The 14,619-nt window shown below is 35.2% G+C and overlaps 1 protein-coding gene and 1 long non-coding RNA gene across 2 annotated transcripts; both read left to right on the top strand.

The window, feature by feature from the left end:
• The first annotated feature begins 307 nt into the window (after positions 1-307).
• LOC113737613 (uncharacterized) lies at positions 308-3,214 on the top strand. Its single transcript, XM_027264814.1, has 4 exons — positions 308-761; positions 875-2,322; positions 2,459-2,590; positions 2,681-3,214. The coding sequence occupies exons 1-4, from the start codon at positions 308-310 to the stop codon at positions 3,212-3,214; spliced, it is 2,568 nt and encodes an 855-aa protein (XP_027120615.1).
• A 1,595-nt stretch (positions 3,215-4,809) lies between these two features.
• LOC140038133 (uncharacterized) lies at positions 4,810-5,079 on the top strand. Its single transcript, XR_011841948.1, has 2 exons — positions 4,810-4,883; positions 4,970-5,079. It is a non-coding gene; the product is annotated as an uncharacterized lncRNA (long non-coding RNA).
• Positions 5,080-14,619: the final 9,540 nt, after the last annotated feature.

The following is a 14,619-nucleotide window of genomic DNA, read 5'->3' on the forward strand; positions in this document are numbered from 1 at the left end:
TTTTTGAACATGTAGTGTGCTGTTAGCTAGCAAAATCAGCCTATGAAATTGATTATTCATGTTATGGCTTTATCTTTTGTTTGCCAAACTTTTGCATGTATACTGTGGCTACAGATTGTATTTAGTTTGTTGCCTTACTAATGCATTTGTACTTGAGATGGTTGATTTTTGCTAAAAATGTGTTTTACACCTTGGATCCCATTGCTGGTATTTGAGGAGTTTAAATTTAGTTCATATTGCATTGCATTTGTTTTCTATATAATGTGGTGGTCATATTCTTTATGGTAGGATAAAGGGCTGCAACAATATGGATAGGAGTTGGATGTCTATTAAGAACTACCTAGACCCCAAGTATTTAGATGGAGTTGATGAATTTATTAAGTTTGCTTTTCTAGGCAAGGATCCTAATTGTAAACTGCCATGTCCTTGCAAAGTATGCAATAATTTTGAGGATCAAACTAAGGAAGTCATGACCAATCACTTGTGTCGAGGAATTGTTGATAGTTATACTAGGTGGATATTTCATGGCGAAGGGTTTGAATCTGATGATGAGAATGATGACATAGAAATAAATGACAACGATAGTGACTTTGACAGTATGGAGGAGCTGTTAAATGATGTAGGAGTTGCTAACTTTGGTGAGAGTTGGAGACATTCACCGGAACTTGATACGGGTGCTTGTACCGAGAAAGAAGGAGAACCAAGTAGGTTTCTCAGATTATTATCAGAGGCTGAAAAATCTCTATACCGGGCTGTGAAAAGTATTCAAAACTCTCGTTTATTGTCCATATCCTCCACTTGAAAACAATGAATCGGTGGACTTGTAAATCTACTGATATGTTGTTGAAGTTCTTGCATCAAGTATTTCCTACAGCTTTGATTCCCAGTTCATATTACGAGGCAAAAAATTTCATTCGTGAGTTGGGGCTGAAGTGTGAAAAGATCCACGCCTGTGAAAATGATTGCGCACTTTTTTGGAATGAAAATAAAGGCCTTGATCATTGTCCAAATGAAAAATGTAAAGCACCGCGGTATAAATCTCCAAATTCCAAAATACCTAGAAAGGTGTTGCGTTATTTTTCATTAAAACCAAGGCTGCAAAGACTGTTTGTGAACGAAGAGATTGCTCGGGATATGAGGTGGCATAAGGAGAGACGTGTAGATAATGAGAACATGATGCGACACCCTGCTGATTCATTAGTTTGGAAGAATTTTGATAGAAATCACAAGTCCTTCGCTGAAAATCCTAGAAATGTGAGGCTAGGACTTGCTAGCGATGGCTTTAATCCCATTGGAACCATGAGCAATTCATACAGTATATGGCCTGTTATCCTTGTTCCTTACAATCTACTTCCTTGGAAATGCTTAAAAGATCCATTTTTTTTCCTATCAATGATTATTCCTGGTCCCAAAGCACCTAGAAATGACATTGACATATTCTTTAGACCACTAGTTGATGAGTTAAAAGAGTTATTTGCCACTGGTGTAGAGACATATGATGCCTTTAGGGAGGAGAAGTTCATGTTACGTGCAGCACTTTTGTGGACAATAAACGATTTTCCAGCATATGGCTATTTGTCGGGATGGAGTACAAAAGAGTACAAGGCATGTCCTGTGTGCTTAGATGAGACGACTAGTCTATATCTTAATAATGGTCACAAATGTTGTTACATGGGCCATCGCCGTTTTCTGCCTATTGATCATAAATGGCGTCAAGAAAAAAAGCAATTTAATGGAGAAAGAGAACATAGACAGCCTCCTAGGACCCTATCAGGTGAGGAAGTCCTCCAACAACTTCTTCGTATTGAGCAAGTTGAGTTTGGCAAGGCACCTGATTTGTTGCAACAGAAGAAAAGAAAATGCGTGCAGAACAGTTCAAATTGGAAGAAGATGAGCATATTCTTTGAACTTCCATATTGGAGTACCAATAAAATTAGACATAATTTGGATATTATGCACATTGTCAAGAATGTATGTGAATCTTTGGTAGGTACATTGATGAATATCCTTTCGAGAACTAAGGACACATGGCAGGCTAGGAAGGATTTAAAAGAAATGGGATTAAGGGAAGAGTTGCATCTACAACCGGGAGGTGGCGCATCTAAAGTTATGCCACCTGCATGTTACACTTTATCACGCCTAGAGAAAAAGAATTTCTACCAGTTTTTGAGCACTATCAATTTCCCGGATGGCTTTGCTTCAAACATTCCTCGGTGTGTGAAGACCAAGGAGTGTCAACTTTTAGGAATGAAGAGTCATGACTACTATGTGTTCATACAACGACTTCTTCCACTAGCAACTAGAGGAATGCTGTCAAAAGATGTAGCTCAGATTTTAGTAGAGATCAGCAATTTTTTTCGAAAAATTTGTTCTCGAACTCCCTATCTAGATGAGCTGGAAATGCAGGAAAAAAATATGTCGTGTTCTATAATATGTTCTTCATTGCTTGTAATTAAAGTCATTTGATAGAATATGTAACTATTTCTACTACTACAAATTTAGGGAGCATAGACAAATTCTTGAAAAGCAAAATTTATCGAGCGTACAGCAAAGGCTAGACTCGGAGTTTCCAAAGTGGTTTGAAGAACGTGTAAGTATTGGAAGAGATGTTAAAAACTTGTCAATTTCCTTTCCTTTTTATTTTAGTAAACTATTAAAGAATCTGGTATGGCTGATGTAGGTCATGTATACACATGCACGTGGAGAATGTACTGATGAATTGTTGTCCTTGGCTAGAGGACCTGATTTTCGAGTCAATACATTTGCTGGCTGTAATGTGAATGGATTTAGATTCCACATTAAGGCTCGGGAACGAGAAAGAAAGACACAAAATAGTGGAGTTATGGTAAAGGGGGAGCATGCTGATAAAGAAACATACTTCTATGGTATAATTACTGATATAGTTGAGGTTGAATACTCATTTACTCAAAATCGAGTAGTTGTGTTTAAATGTGATTGGTGGGACTTGAGAAATAATTCGGGAATCAAAGTAGACAAGCAGAGCAATATCACTAGCATCAACATGTCAAAAACATGGTACTCAGACCAACCTTTTATATTAGCATCCCAAGCTGAACAAGTTTTCTATCTTCAAGATACGAAGCTTGGAGGTAATTGGCATGTTGTAGAGTTAGTTAGTCCACGCTCATCTTATGATGTTCCTGAGAAGCATGAAGATGATTTGGTTGATAACGAAGAGGCTTACCAAGAATAGTATCATGGAGATTTGATTGGTGTACAAGAAAATCTTGAGTTGGTCAGTTTGAAGAGAGGAGATGTGCAAACTGAAGAAAGGATAGAGGCTGGTGCTATGTTTTTTATAGAATTGTCAGCTAGCCGTGCAAGGCAATTGGATGACAATTTTATTGATAATGATGAGGAAATTGAGCAACAATTCAATTCTGAGGAGGTAAATGAACAATTTGTACAAATCGATGACTATGAATCAGATTAAACATTGTTGTTCATTGAATTTCTTAATCAAATTTTTTCTTGTATTTTTTCTGTAGTTTATGATATGTTGTCATGGCTGCTTGTGTTGTTTACGATTTTGGTGGTGTTTGCGTTATATGATTATATAGATAGATGGCTGGACCAGGGAAAAAGGGAAAATTTACTTTACGACAAAATCAGGATGCTGGGCGAGGAATTGTGGATCAAACTGAAGAAAATGTAAGCTGTCAGGTAAAGAAACAAGAGTCATTTCCAGATATTTTCTTTTTTCCTAAACTAGCAATTATCATCCTAAACTAGTTATTATTGATAAGCGCATTCTTATGTTATTGTAGCAAGCTAGTGAACCAAAAAATAGTGCAATTCCCAAGACAAGCAATGTCACTGAACTTGTATTAACAAAAAGTCTTCTAGGATCTGTCTATTTGATGAATCTGAGGTTAGTTATTATTTTTTTCAATCTGCCATTTAGATAAACTGGTTTATGACAAAGCAATTGATTCAATTTTTACATGTCACTGTATAATGGTGGCTTAAATTGCTGGATTATAGATTCCTAGTGCATCCTCTGCTAGAGAAAATGCTACAAGAAATTCAGGTATACAAGCTGAGAGTAGACAGATTGCTGAAAAATCTTCAGGCAATGGAATGACATCACAAGAAGCTGCTGGGATGCAAACTGATGGAACTCCTACTTCACAGCATGTTGGATCTAATCAAGCTATTGGTTGTGAAAGCAATGAAACTGAAAGTATGCAAGACCTTGAGTCAAACGGTTCAAGTATGTCAGTTTTACGTGTAATTCTACTCTAATTAACTAATTACTGCCATGGCTGCTATTGTTAGAACTTATGGTCTTGTTTACTTTGTATCTACTAGACCAAGTGACGTTAAAAAGAAAAAGAGGATATACGCGTAATATTGCACTATCAAATGAAAGGAAAGCTGGAAAAAAGGTGAACATTATTGTTTCTGAAATAAGTGGAAGACTAGTTGGAGAAGGTGCTCAACGATACATTTCAGATGCAAGTTGCGTTATTCGAAAGTATGGTAAGTGGAAAGCACCTAAATGGGGCAAGCTTCCTAAAGATGATAGAGATCAACTGCTAAGAATTACTAATGTAAGAATCTGCTATCATAGTATTTTTTGGTTTTCTAGACGCAATTTAAATTAGTCCATTAATTTTTTCTGATTTTGATATGTCCTTCTATTTTTAATTTAGAATAGTTTCACTTATGATAGAGGAGAGCATGTGAAACCAGCTTTAATTAAGCAATTAAATTCACAGTATAGAAGTCGACGTTATAATTTTCACATGCTATTCAAAAAAGGTGGCTCTAAGGAGGAAGCTCTTACACGTCGACCAGAATATGTGGAAGAATCAGATTGGATTTACCTTTGCGATTACTATTGTAGTCCAGAATTCAAGGTATGTAGCACATACTTGTTAATTTGCTATATACTTTGCCAATGTCTCTTTTTTATCTAGATCTAAGATAGAATTGACAATTGTAGGCCTTAAGTGAGCGAAATAAGCTGAACAGATCAAAGCAGCAAACTGCCCATACAGCTGGAACAAAATCATTTTTACGTCATAAGGATGACCGGGTCAGTAAACGTGTAAAGTAGTTCATTTATGATGTGTGGTTGGGTTATTTAACCTGTTTTGCTAATAGGAAGCTAAGGAGGGAAGGACAGTTGGACCAATTGAACTTTATGACATGACACATTTTAGTCGAAAGAAGAATGCTATGGTTGACGAAACATCAACTGAAAAACTGGTAAGAAAAATATCACTTTCAACTGAATACCAATGCTTCATGTCTCTTATGCATATATCAATAATAGCAAACCTGTGATTGTAGAGCCAAATGAAGGAGTTACAGCTAGAAGCTCAATCTAGTGGTGTAAATCGAACCGAAGAAGACATCTGTATTGAGGTGACTGGGCATATAACTGGATATGTACGTGGCCGTGGCCCCTCCAAGGCTAGTTTAATTACACAAAAACTTGCAGAGATAGAAGAATTCAAGAAAAGGGCAAAACAAGCTGAGAAACGATCAGTTGAATTGGAAGTTCAAGTCCAATCTCAACAGCAGCTGATGCAAAGGCTTGAGAATCAACAAGCTGAAATGCAAAACCAGCAGCTTGAAATGCAGGAACTCCTCAAGGCTTTACGAGCAGAATTGCAGTCCAAGAACCAAGGCAATGGAAATGCATCTGGTAGTAATAGCTGGTAATGCATCCTTCTCATACGAATAATTGAATTACAATACTAATGTGAACTGTTGCTATTCTGATCCTTTAACTTATTGATTTTGGGGCTGATGTTATGCATCATTGTGGACTATTTTTTATAATAGCATTTTTTGGGGCTGATGTGACCTGTTTTTGGGTAACTTGTGGTCACTGTAGACTGTTTTTTGGAAATAGCTGGTAATAGCATTTTTTAGGGCTGATGTTATGCATCATTGTGGACTATTTTTTGTTATAGTTGTGTAGTTTATGGTTATGGTTATGGCTGATCTGTAGTTTTTGGTAACTTGTGGTCACTGTGGACTGTTTTTTGTTAATAGCTGGTAATAGCATTTTTTGAGGCTGATGTTATGCATCATTGTGGACTGTTTTTTGTTATGGTTGTGTAGTTTATGGTTATGGTTATGGCTGATGTGTAGTTTTTGGTAACTTGTGGTCATTGTGGACTATTTTTTGGTAATAGCTGGTAATAACATTTTTTGGGGCTGATGTTATCCATCATTGTGGACTATTTTTTGTTATGGTTGTGTAGTTTATGGTTATGGTTATGGGGCTGATGGTTGTGTAATAACATTTTTTGGGGCTGATGTTATGCATCATTGTTATCTGAACTTATTCTTTGGGAAATATCTAGGTATCATGTATATAGTGCTGTTAGTTTATCAATAGAGAGGTAAAAATCTGATTGTTCATTTGCAATAGTATATTATTTCCAAGTACAAGCGACAGACGATGCATGGATAGCAATCTTCTTTTTGCCTATGTAGTGACTTGAAAGAAATGAATATAATGCAAAGGGGGCATTTGTGAACTTTGATTGGTTTCACCTGTTTAGATGGTCTTCACTTTCACATTGTGAGGCAAATAGCTCATTCTCTTTGTACAGTTTAATCCTACAGAGGCATCGTTTCCTTCATGATTTATGAAGCATAAACTCCTAAAATCAAAGAGGGCTAGTACCTCCTGTGTTCACACCTCGTACAATAAGTTGCTTTCTGTGTTTTAATATATAAACAACCAAAAGCATAAAGATTAAACAATAATTACTGTGGGAGTCCAATTTAATTGTTCAATAAGTTGAGCTATTTAAAGAAGAAGAAAGAAAATAAAAAAAAAACTGTTTTAGAGAGCTCTTTAGTTGAGCTTATGCAGTGTTGTATTTGTATAGATTGGACTGTGATTTCTAACTTCTTGCTGGTGTTGTAATATGTGGGCCCAAATTATATGAGGTTCTTAATGAATTGTAATTTTTGTCTTAATAATCTAAGTCTCATTACTTGTTCTTTATTATTATACTCCTCCCCTTACCTACTTCTTTTACTCTTTTATGACAGATTAATGCTATTCATACTAGTTTTTGGAAGATATTTATGGTTATGGTTGAAGAATGTTGAAGACAAAATTGCCTTTTGCTCATAGAGTGGTTCATTTAGATGTTCTTCAATTTCTTAAACTGTGATTGCTTTTGTAAATGTACCTTATGTACAAGTGATATTTTGGACAAATGTTATTTTTGTAGGCATTAGTTGGGTAATGTACACTTGAATTTGGCATTTGAGAATGCTATATTATTACCATGTAATCTAATGCAAATACTTTTGGTTGTCAATCGTTCATATTTATTTGTATGATTTGTTTAAAATCAATGATTTAGCAATGATTACAGGCCAAATTATGATCATTAAGCTATTGAGAAATTATCTAATGACAAAAAAAAGTTGTCACAAAATAGAAAATAAGAACTCCTTGTCACAACAGAGACTGTCACTAAATCTAAGCGACATTTGTGACGACAATTGTTGTCAGAAAAATAGTTATATACAATGGCTTTCGGTACTTTTTAGTGACGACTTTAAGTAGAGCATTTTTGACAAAAGGTCAATTCGTCAATAAAACACTTCCGGATTGTCGTCACTAATGACAACTATTTAGTGACGACATTTCAGGTCGTCACTAAATAGTTGTCATTAGTGACGACAATCTGGAAGTGTTTTATTGACGACTTGATCTTTTGTCAAAAATGCTCTACTTAAAGTCGTCACTAATGAGAACTATTTAGTGACGATATTTTAGTTCGTCACTGTTTACTTTTACCGACGGGGATTTAGTGACGACTTTGTGACGATCAAAAAGTCATCAATAAAAGATATTTGTGACGATATTTGTATGTTCTGCGATGACTTTGTGTTGTCACTGATGAACAATTTTCTTGTAGTGTATACTTCTGCTCCCAATCAACCACCCTTCCCCCCCTATTATTTCTGTCTGTCTTTGCACCATTCAATTTTGTTTATCAACATTTAATACCTTTTTATCGACTCTAAGAATCATTGGACAAATATGCCCCTATTGTTATATTCTTTCTTTGTGTGTGCGCGCACACACTTTTCCCTCTTCCTTTCTTTTCTCATTTTTTTTTTCTTTTTTTCCCCTTGGCTTCTTGATTTTTTTCCATGCAACTAAATTCTCACATGTCTTTTTTTTTTTTTTTGCATTTTTAGAATGAACTTGTTATTTGTATAATCGCATCTTTTCATTTTTTTATGCAGTCTTTGGATTTGTTATTTTGTCACCATGAATGACTGATTAATCATGAACTATACCATGTCAAGCTATATTTGAAGTACTTACAAGAGAATGTAATAGTCGCAAATTTATGGTAATTGAATATTTGAATGGGTATGCCTTCGAAGTATGAGCAATATAAAACTAAATATAAATAGTGGAATAATTAATCAAATTTTTTTTGTAGCACAATAAGTTGTCAATCATCACCTTAGCAAATCAATTAACCTTGTTATTCTTGTTTACATAATGTTATGACTTCTATGTGGGCATTGAAATGATTATTATACTTTTGTTATCGAAATATGTTGCATTTATGAAAAAAAAAGGAAAACAAAAGGAAAAGAAAAAAAAACCAATTGAAAGGGCACTTTTGTCCCTTAAAATTTTAAAGGGGATAAAGTGATGATAAATGAACTTGAGAGGAGGAAAGTGACACAAGGGTGTAAATTACGGGGTGAAGTGTAATTTACCATTTTTTCCTCTTGCCCATCTGTTTCTCATTTTGTGATAAGAGTTCTAGCAACAAATAACTGATGAGATTTTTTTTCTTTTTTTGACAGCCAAAGAAAATAATTATGATAAGAGTTCTTAACATAATCAAATGTGCAACACATAAAGCAACGGTTAATGTGAAAGCAACGATTAATGTGAAAGGCATTCTCTCAATCATTTGCAATGTCAAGGAATTAAAGGACACTACATGGGGTAGAAAAACAAGAAGGAAATATTAATGTATTAAAGTATTATGAAAGGGAGTTGAACACTTGTCTTGACAGACTAGGGATCGACCCTAATTACGACTTGCATTTTCTGCGTTTTTTTTCTAGAAGAACCATCGTTTTTTATGTGCTTTCCTTTTCAATGGGTAGTAAACACTACCCATTCCTTCACGCTCGATGCAGTAGCACCATTTTTGCTTATTACCACACTTGTTATTGGTTGCATGTAGAAGTTTAGCCAACAAATGATGTTCATATATTACAACTTTAATTACTTTATTCATTAACACACTTGTGAATACAATTAGCGCATTGATATTACTAACATGAATAGTTTTATTGAAAACTTACCCTGCAACTGTTAGTTACTCATATTATTAGTCTTTTTACTTATTTCAATTCATGTTATGAGAGTTTGGTTGCGTTCATTTCTTACTGTTTCGTATTGATTTTAACGTCTTCTATTACCTTATCTTTATGAAACTTAACTAAAATTTTTACCCTCATTATTGATATCAGGCACGATTTTTACTAGCTAATAGAATACGCTCTTTTATGAACTCTGCTTAATTCAAGTGCATCAAAATTTTTTCTGTTTATTAAACAAATCAGAGTTCTTTTTCCTTACTTAATAAGTTATAAGTTATATCTACCTACTGCTTCAGCTTTGGCTCCCATTGTGATTCCTACACTTAGGTCCACCAATGGATGCCAGAACAATAGTTATATTTATTGGATTTTGCTAATGGGTGCCATAGGTAGGCATGGTCGCAGTTTCAGAATCGACGGTTCTGGTTCTTCAAAGAGCTTGAACCAGAACCGTATAGTTCTGATTTCGGTTCCTTATGGTTCTGGTTCTGGTTCCGTATGGTACCCTACAATTTTATTTATTTCTTTATCCTTACCAATTTTAATACGAATATAACAATATATTTAAAATTTCAAATAGAATGTGCAAAAATAAATACAAAATAAAGATCATATTTTAATTTTATTATTATTCTACAAAGTAAGAAGTAAAAAATAGACAATACAAATTTTATGAAAAGTACATTACATTATCAAATTAAAAAATACATTACACTATCAAATGGTTGTCATGTGTTGACTTTCTTGAGTTGGACAATCATCAATATTGAAGATTTCATTTGAAGAAATATTGCAAAAAATATTTTTTTTGCTTGCTTGATTTTGAGGATGAGCTACTACCATCAAAACTTGCCATTTTTTGATAGCAAATAAGCAAAAAAAAATTTGTAAGTAATAATTTAATACTTGCAAATTATAATGATAGATATTAGGCGAATAGAAATAATTAAATAATTAGTAAAATACATAGAAAGTCTATAAAATTTAAACTTTCTTAAAACCTATTAAACACAACTAATGTTTTTGAATTATCTCACTACTTATATTAATTATTTTTAATTATTTTTAACGGCTCTGGAACCGGTGATTCTGATTTTGGTTCTAGTTCTATTTTTTAGAGAACCAGAACCGGAACCTTTATCCAAGGTTCTGCCATGGTTTTGGTTCCGGTTCCGGTACGATTCCCGGTTCCAAATGGAACCATGGCCATGCCTAGCCATAGGGCACTCATTAACAAACCTAACATTAATCTAATCTATCATGTATATGCACATACTAACAATTATTACCCTCTTTTGTGTTTTTATATTTTTTCCTATTTAATCTTATCTACCCTTCCTTGTATTTATTTATTTTTTCTAATTAATTTTACATTTTAAAAAATATGACATCTAAAATAAATCTTAATGAATGCCCTGTGAGCAACCCGTTAGATAGATCCATATCTATTTGGGATAATTTCAGAAACCTCCCTTGAGGTTTCAAACAATTTCAGAGAGCTCCCTTTAAATTTTAACAATTACATCCACCACTCTTGCTTTCACTATTTATGCTTCAAAATAGACCCAATAGCATACATTTTTCGTCATATATATCTTAAACTACCCTTTCTGCCAAAAAAAAAAAGGAAAAAGATTTTTGCTGATCGTATTCACTAATTGCCTTCTTTGTTGACTGTCTTCTTCCAAGCAAGACTATTAAAAGCCAAGAAATCCTCTCTACCAAAAATTTTTAAAAAATAAAATAAAATAAAAAGAATTTTGATGATTGCCTCTTTTTTGGGCAACACCATCAGAAAAGCCAAGCAAACATCCCAAGCTGAATCAAAAGCAATTCCAACAATTGTAGGCACGCAAAACATTGCAATCCAATTTACTTTCGGCAGCCTAGGCTAATTCTTACAATCTATCCAGCCCCAACACTTTCTCTACAAGGTAAATACACCTCTTTAGGGGCAGGTCACTGGATCGACCCCGGAGAGCTAACACACTGTGAACCTTGGGGCAGGGCTCTCACAACCGCAGGGGATTAATCGGACCCAATGGTTCTGGACACCCCTGTGTCAAAAAAAATATATATATATATATATACACCCGCCTCTTATTATTAAATTGATAAAACTCAACCAATACTCCATCAAATTTTACCAGAAATAAAAAACCCCAAATTTTATCCAAAACCAACACTCCATCAAGAACCAATCCCACATGTCAAATCCCCTTACTCTTCCTCCCTTTGCAGCCTTTCGTTTTCTTTCAACAACCCATTTTATGAAGCCCAAGATCCATTTCTCAAACTCTTGATCTTTGACATCACTAAGTTTTATTATGAGGACTTGTAAAATCCCTTATATTTTTCTTAAAATTCTCTTTTATTTGGAAATTATGACTTTATATTGGCCCTACTACCCAATCACCTCACAATAAGTGTAAATGAACATAGAATGAAAGGTTTTCCCTTTTCGTTTTCAAGTTAGTGCGAATTAGGATTTTACGCCTATCTGTAGTGCGACTATCCGGTACGAAGTGTGGATCAAATTTGGTGATTAAAAGTGAGTTTTAGATGATATTAAGTGTGGGATTAGAGGTGATAATAATAAATTAGTGAATTATAAGTTAAAACTCTACTATACGTGATTTAAGGAAAATCGGCTCGAACCTACGGGTATCGCTCACTACCGATTGATCACACCACTTGACTACCACTTTCTCACCAAAAAATATCATTGATATTGGTGCAAAATATCTCCCTCATCCTCAGCCCTCTTAGCCGAAATATTTGACCAAAAAATGCAAGGAAAAGAAAAAAATTTGAGATGGATTTTGGTTGCGACAAGTGGCAACCATCCCTTAAGTGTTGACCAACCAATTTTCCTCCATATTTATCATCAAAAAACACACAAATTGCCCTCATTTTCTTCCTCCTAGCCGTGAATAAGAGAGAGAGAGAGTGAGAGCAAGAGAAAAACAACTTCACTTCATCTTGATTTGCACTATTTGAGTGAAAAAAACAAGATTCTAAACCGATTAACTTGTAAATTGGAAGTTTGGGAAGCTTAGGGAACTAAAAATTTCAAGGGGAAGTGAAGCAGAACACTAGCAAGTTCTAGTTTTGAGGTAAAATGGCTGACCACTCTTTTCTTTTTCCCTTAATCATGTTGGAGTTGTTTAATAACTTGTATTTGTGATTGTGATGCTTAAATCAAGAGATTTTGGATGATTGGGGTGATGCATTTGAGTTAGGGTTTGAATGATCATTTCCATCTCATACTTGTTGTATGGATGGTATATGATGTATACAAGCTTGTATATGAGTGGTAGTGATGGTTTTAAACTAGAAATGGGAATTATATCTTGATTGTAGCAAATTTCCAGAATTGAAGTTAGTGTATACCCTGTTCTGCCCGGTTCTAGTTCACCATGTTGGAGGCCGAATTAGACTTACCATAAACATGAAAGTTGTATAGAATGATGTTTTATAGTTTTCTAAAAAATTTCAGCTCCATCGGAGCAATGTAACTCATGAAAAGACAAAATTACCCCTGAGACTGCCCTAGGTAGCATCCAGCAGACAGTTTTGACATTGCCTCACGTTGGATGCATTTTTCACCTTAATCCGTATCAAACCAGTCTTTGACCAAAACATGAAACTTTTAGCCCTATGTTTCAACTGTCCAACGCCCTTAAGAACGCCTTAATCGGACTTCAGTAGCTTGAGTTATGGCCATTTGATTGCAGTGCAGTTAACTAGCCTGTTGGTAGGAATCCGGTTCTGTAAATTGGGAATATGACTTGGATACATTAGAAACTGGACTGAGTGGTCTTCATCAAAGTTGTAGGTCTTTGTCGTAGCTTCGAAACGGTATAGATTTCTTCCCAATCCGATAAGCTTAGCCTCAGTTGTGTCCGTTACGGAAAACAACGTCAAATCTGTCTTTTATTTCTTGACTCAAACCTCATTTCCGCAAATGTTCCTAGCTTGGTTTGGTACTTGTAGAACTTTGTGTATATGGTGCGCACTTCCTAGAATTCCAGAAACCCTATGGCGAGTTACTCGAGTCGAGCCGGCAAGGGCTTGGTCAATTGGGTAACGAACTCTGGGTCTTTTGTTTTGTCGAGTGGAGTGATATCTCCTCAACTAATCGGTATACTCGAGTATCACTACCAGTGTTTATTGAGGATTTTGGGCCTAGTAGGGGGTTTGGATGGTGGACGGAGAGTAGTTTAAGCGGTGCTCTACTGGATTGATTACTTACTTGAAAGTTAACGGAGTGTCAAACTATTACTTGATCAAGCTCTGGTGATGCAATGGGGATTTGGCTCCTAAGAGCCATCTATATCCTTATACTTGGAATGATTAGTACTTATCATGTTATTGTTTCGTTTTCAAACTTTACACTCGCTCATGTTGAGATTTGCTATTTGAAGTGTTATTGCTTACTTTTATGAACTTTTCATGCTCATTCATTGCTACATTGAAACTTGTACTGATAAACAATGGTCGATTTGCTATTTGGAACCTCACTGGGCATTTAACTCATTCCACACCATTTGTTTTCCTTACAGGGGGTACAAGCAAGGCGTGAGACCGGTACTGACTAGCGTAGTCTAGTTTTTGACTTTTGTAAATGTACTCACACAAGTCGCTCGATTAGGGTTGAATGTATTCAGAATTCCAATCTTTTGATGTATTTGGGATTGTATGGATGGTTAAAATAGAAATGAATGTATTTGTATGTCCCAAGTTTGGGAACTGTTATTTCATTTATTATTGATGGTGCACCTTATTTCATTTGATGTGAGTGAGTGAGTCCTGGCGAGAGTTGGGCAGGCGGTCCGCCGAACCCTTTGGTTCGCCCTAGAGGGAGGTGGGGCCATCACATTTATCACCCATGATCAACCAAAATTGGATAAAGAACATAGATAAAAAAAAAATCAAACCCACTACACCCTGAATAGGAAATAAAAGGAAGGAAGGGATAAGTCTAATCAAATCAAGTTTGCAAAGAGAAGGGAATTGATGTAGGAAAAGTCAAAAAAAAGAGAAGCCGAGAAGGAAAAAGAGGGGGATAAGCACGGGCAAGAGTTGAGGGACAATAGGTAGTGTCCTGAAGTAGAGCAGGAAAGTTGGGTAGATGAGAGTTGGGCAAAGGATGTAGTGGGAAAAAAAAGGAACGTAAGGGACGCCCAAGAGAGAGAATCAATTGTTGTTGTTTTTGTTTTTGGTTTGGATTTTTGAATTTTTTCCAAAAAA

Source organism: Coffea arabica, chromosome 3c (genome assembly GCF_036785885.1).
Source record: "Coffea arabica cultivar ET-39 chromosome 3c, Coffea Arabica ET-39 HiFi, whole genome shotgun sequence".
NCBI classification, from domain to species: Eukaryota; Viridiplantae; Streptophyta; class Magnoliopsida; order Gentianales; family Rubiaceae; genus Coffea; species Coffea arabica.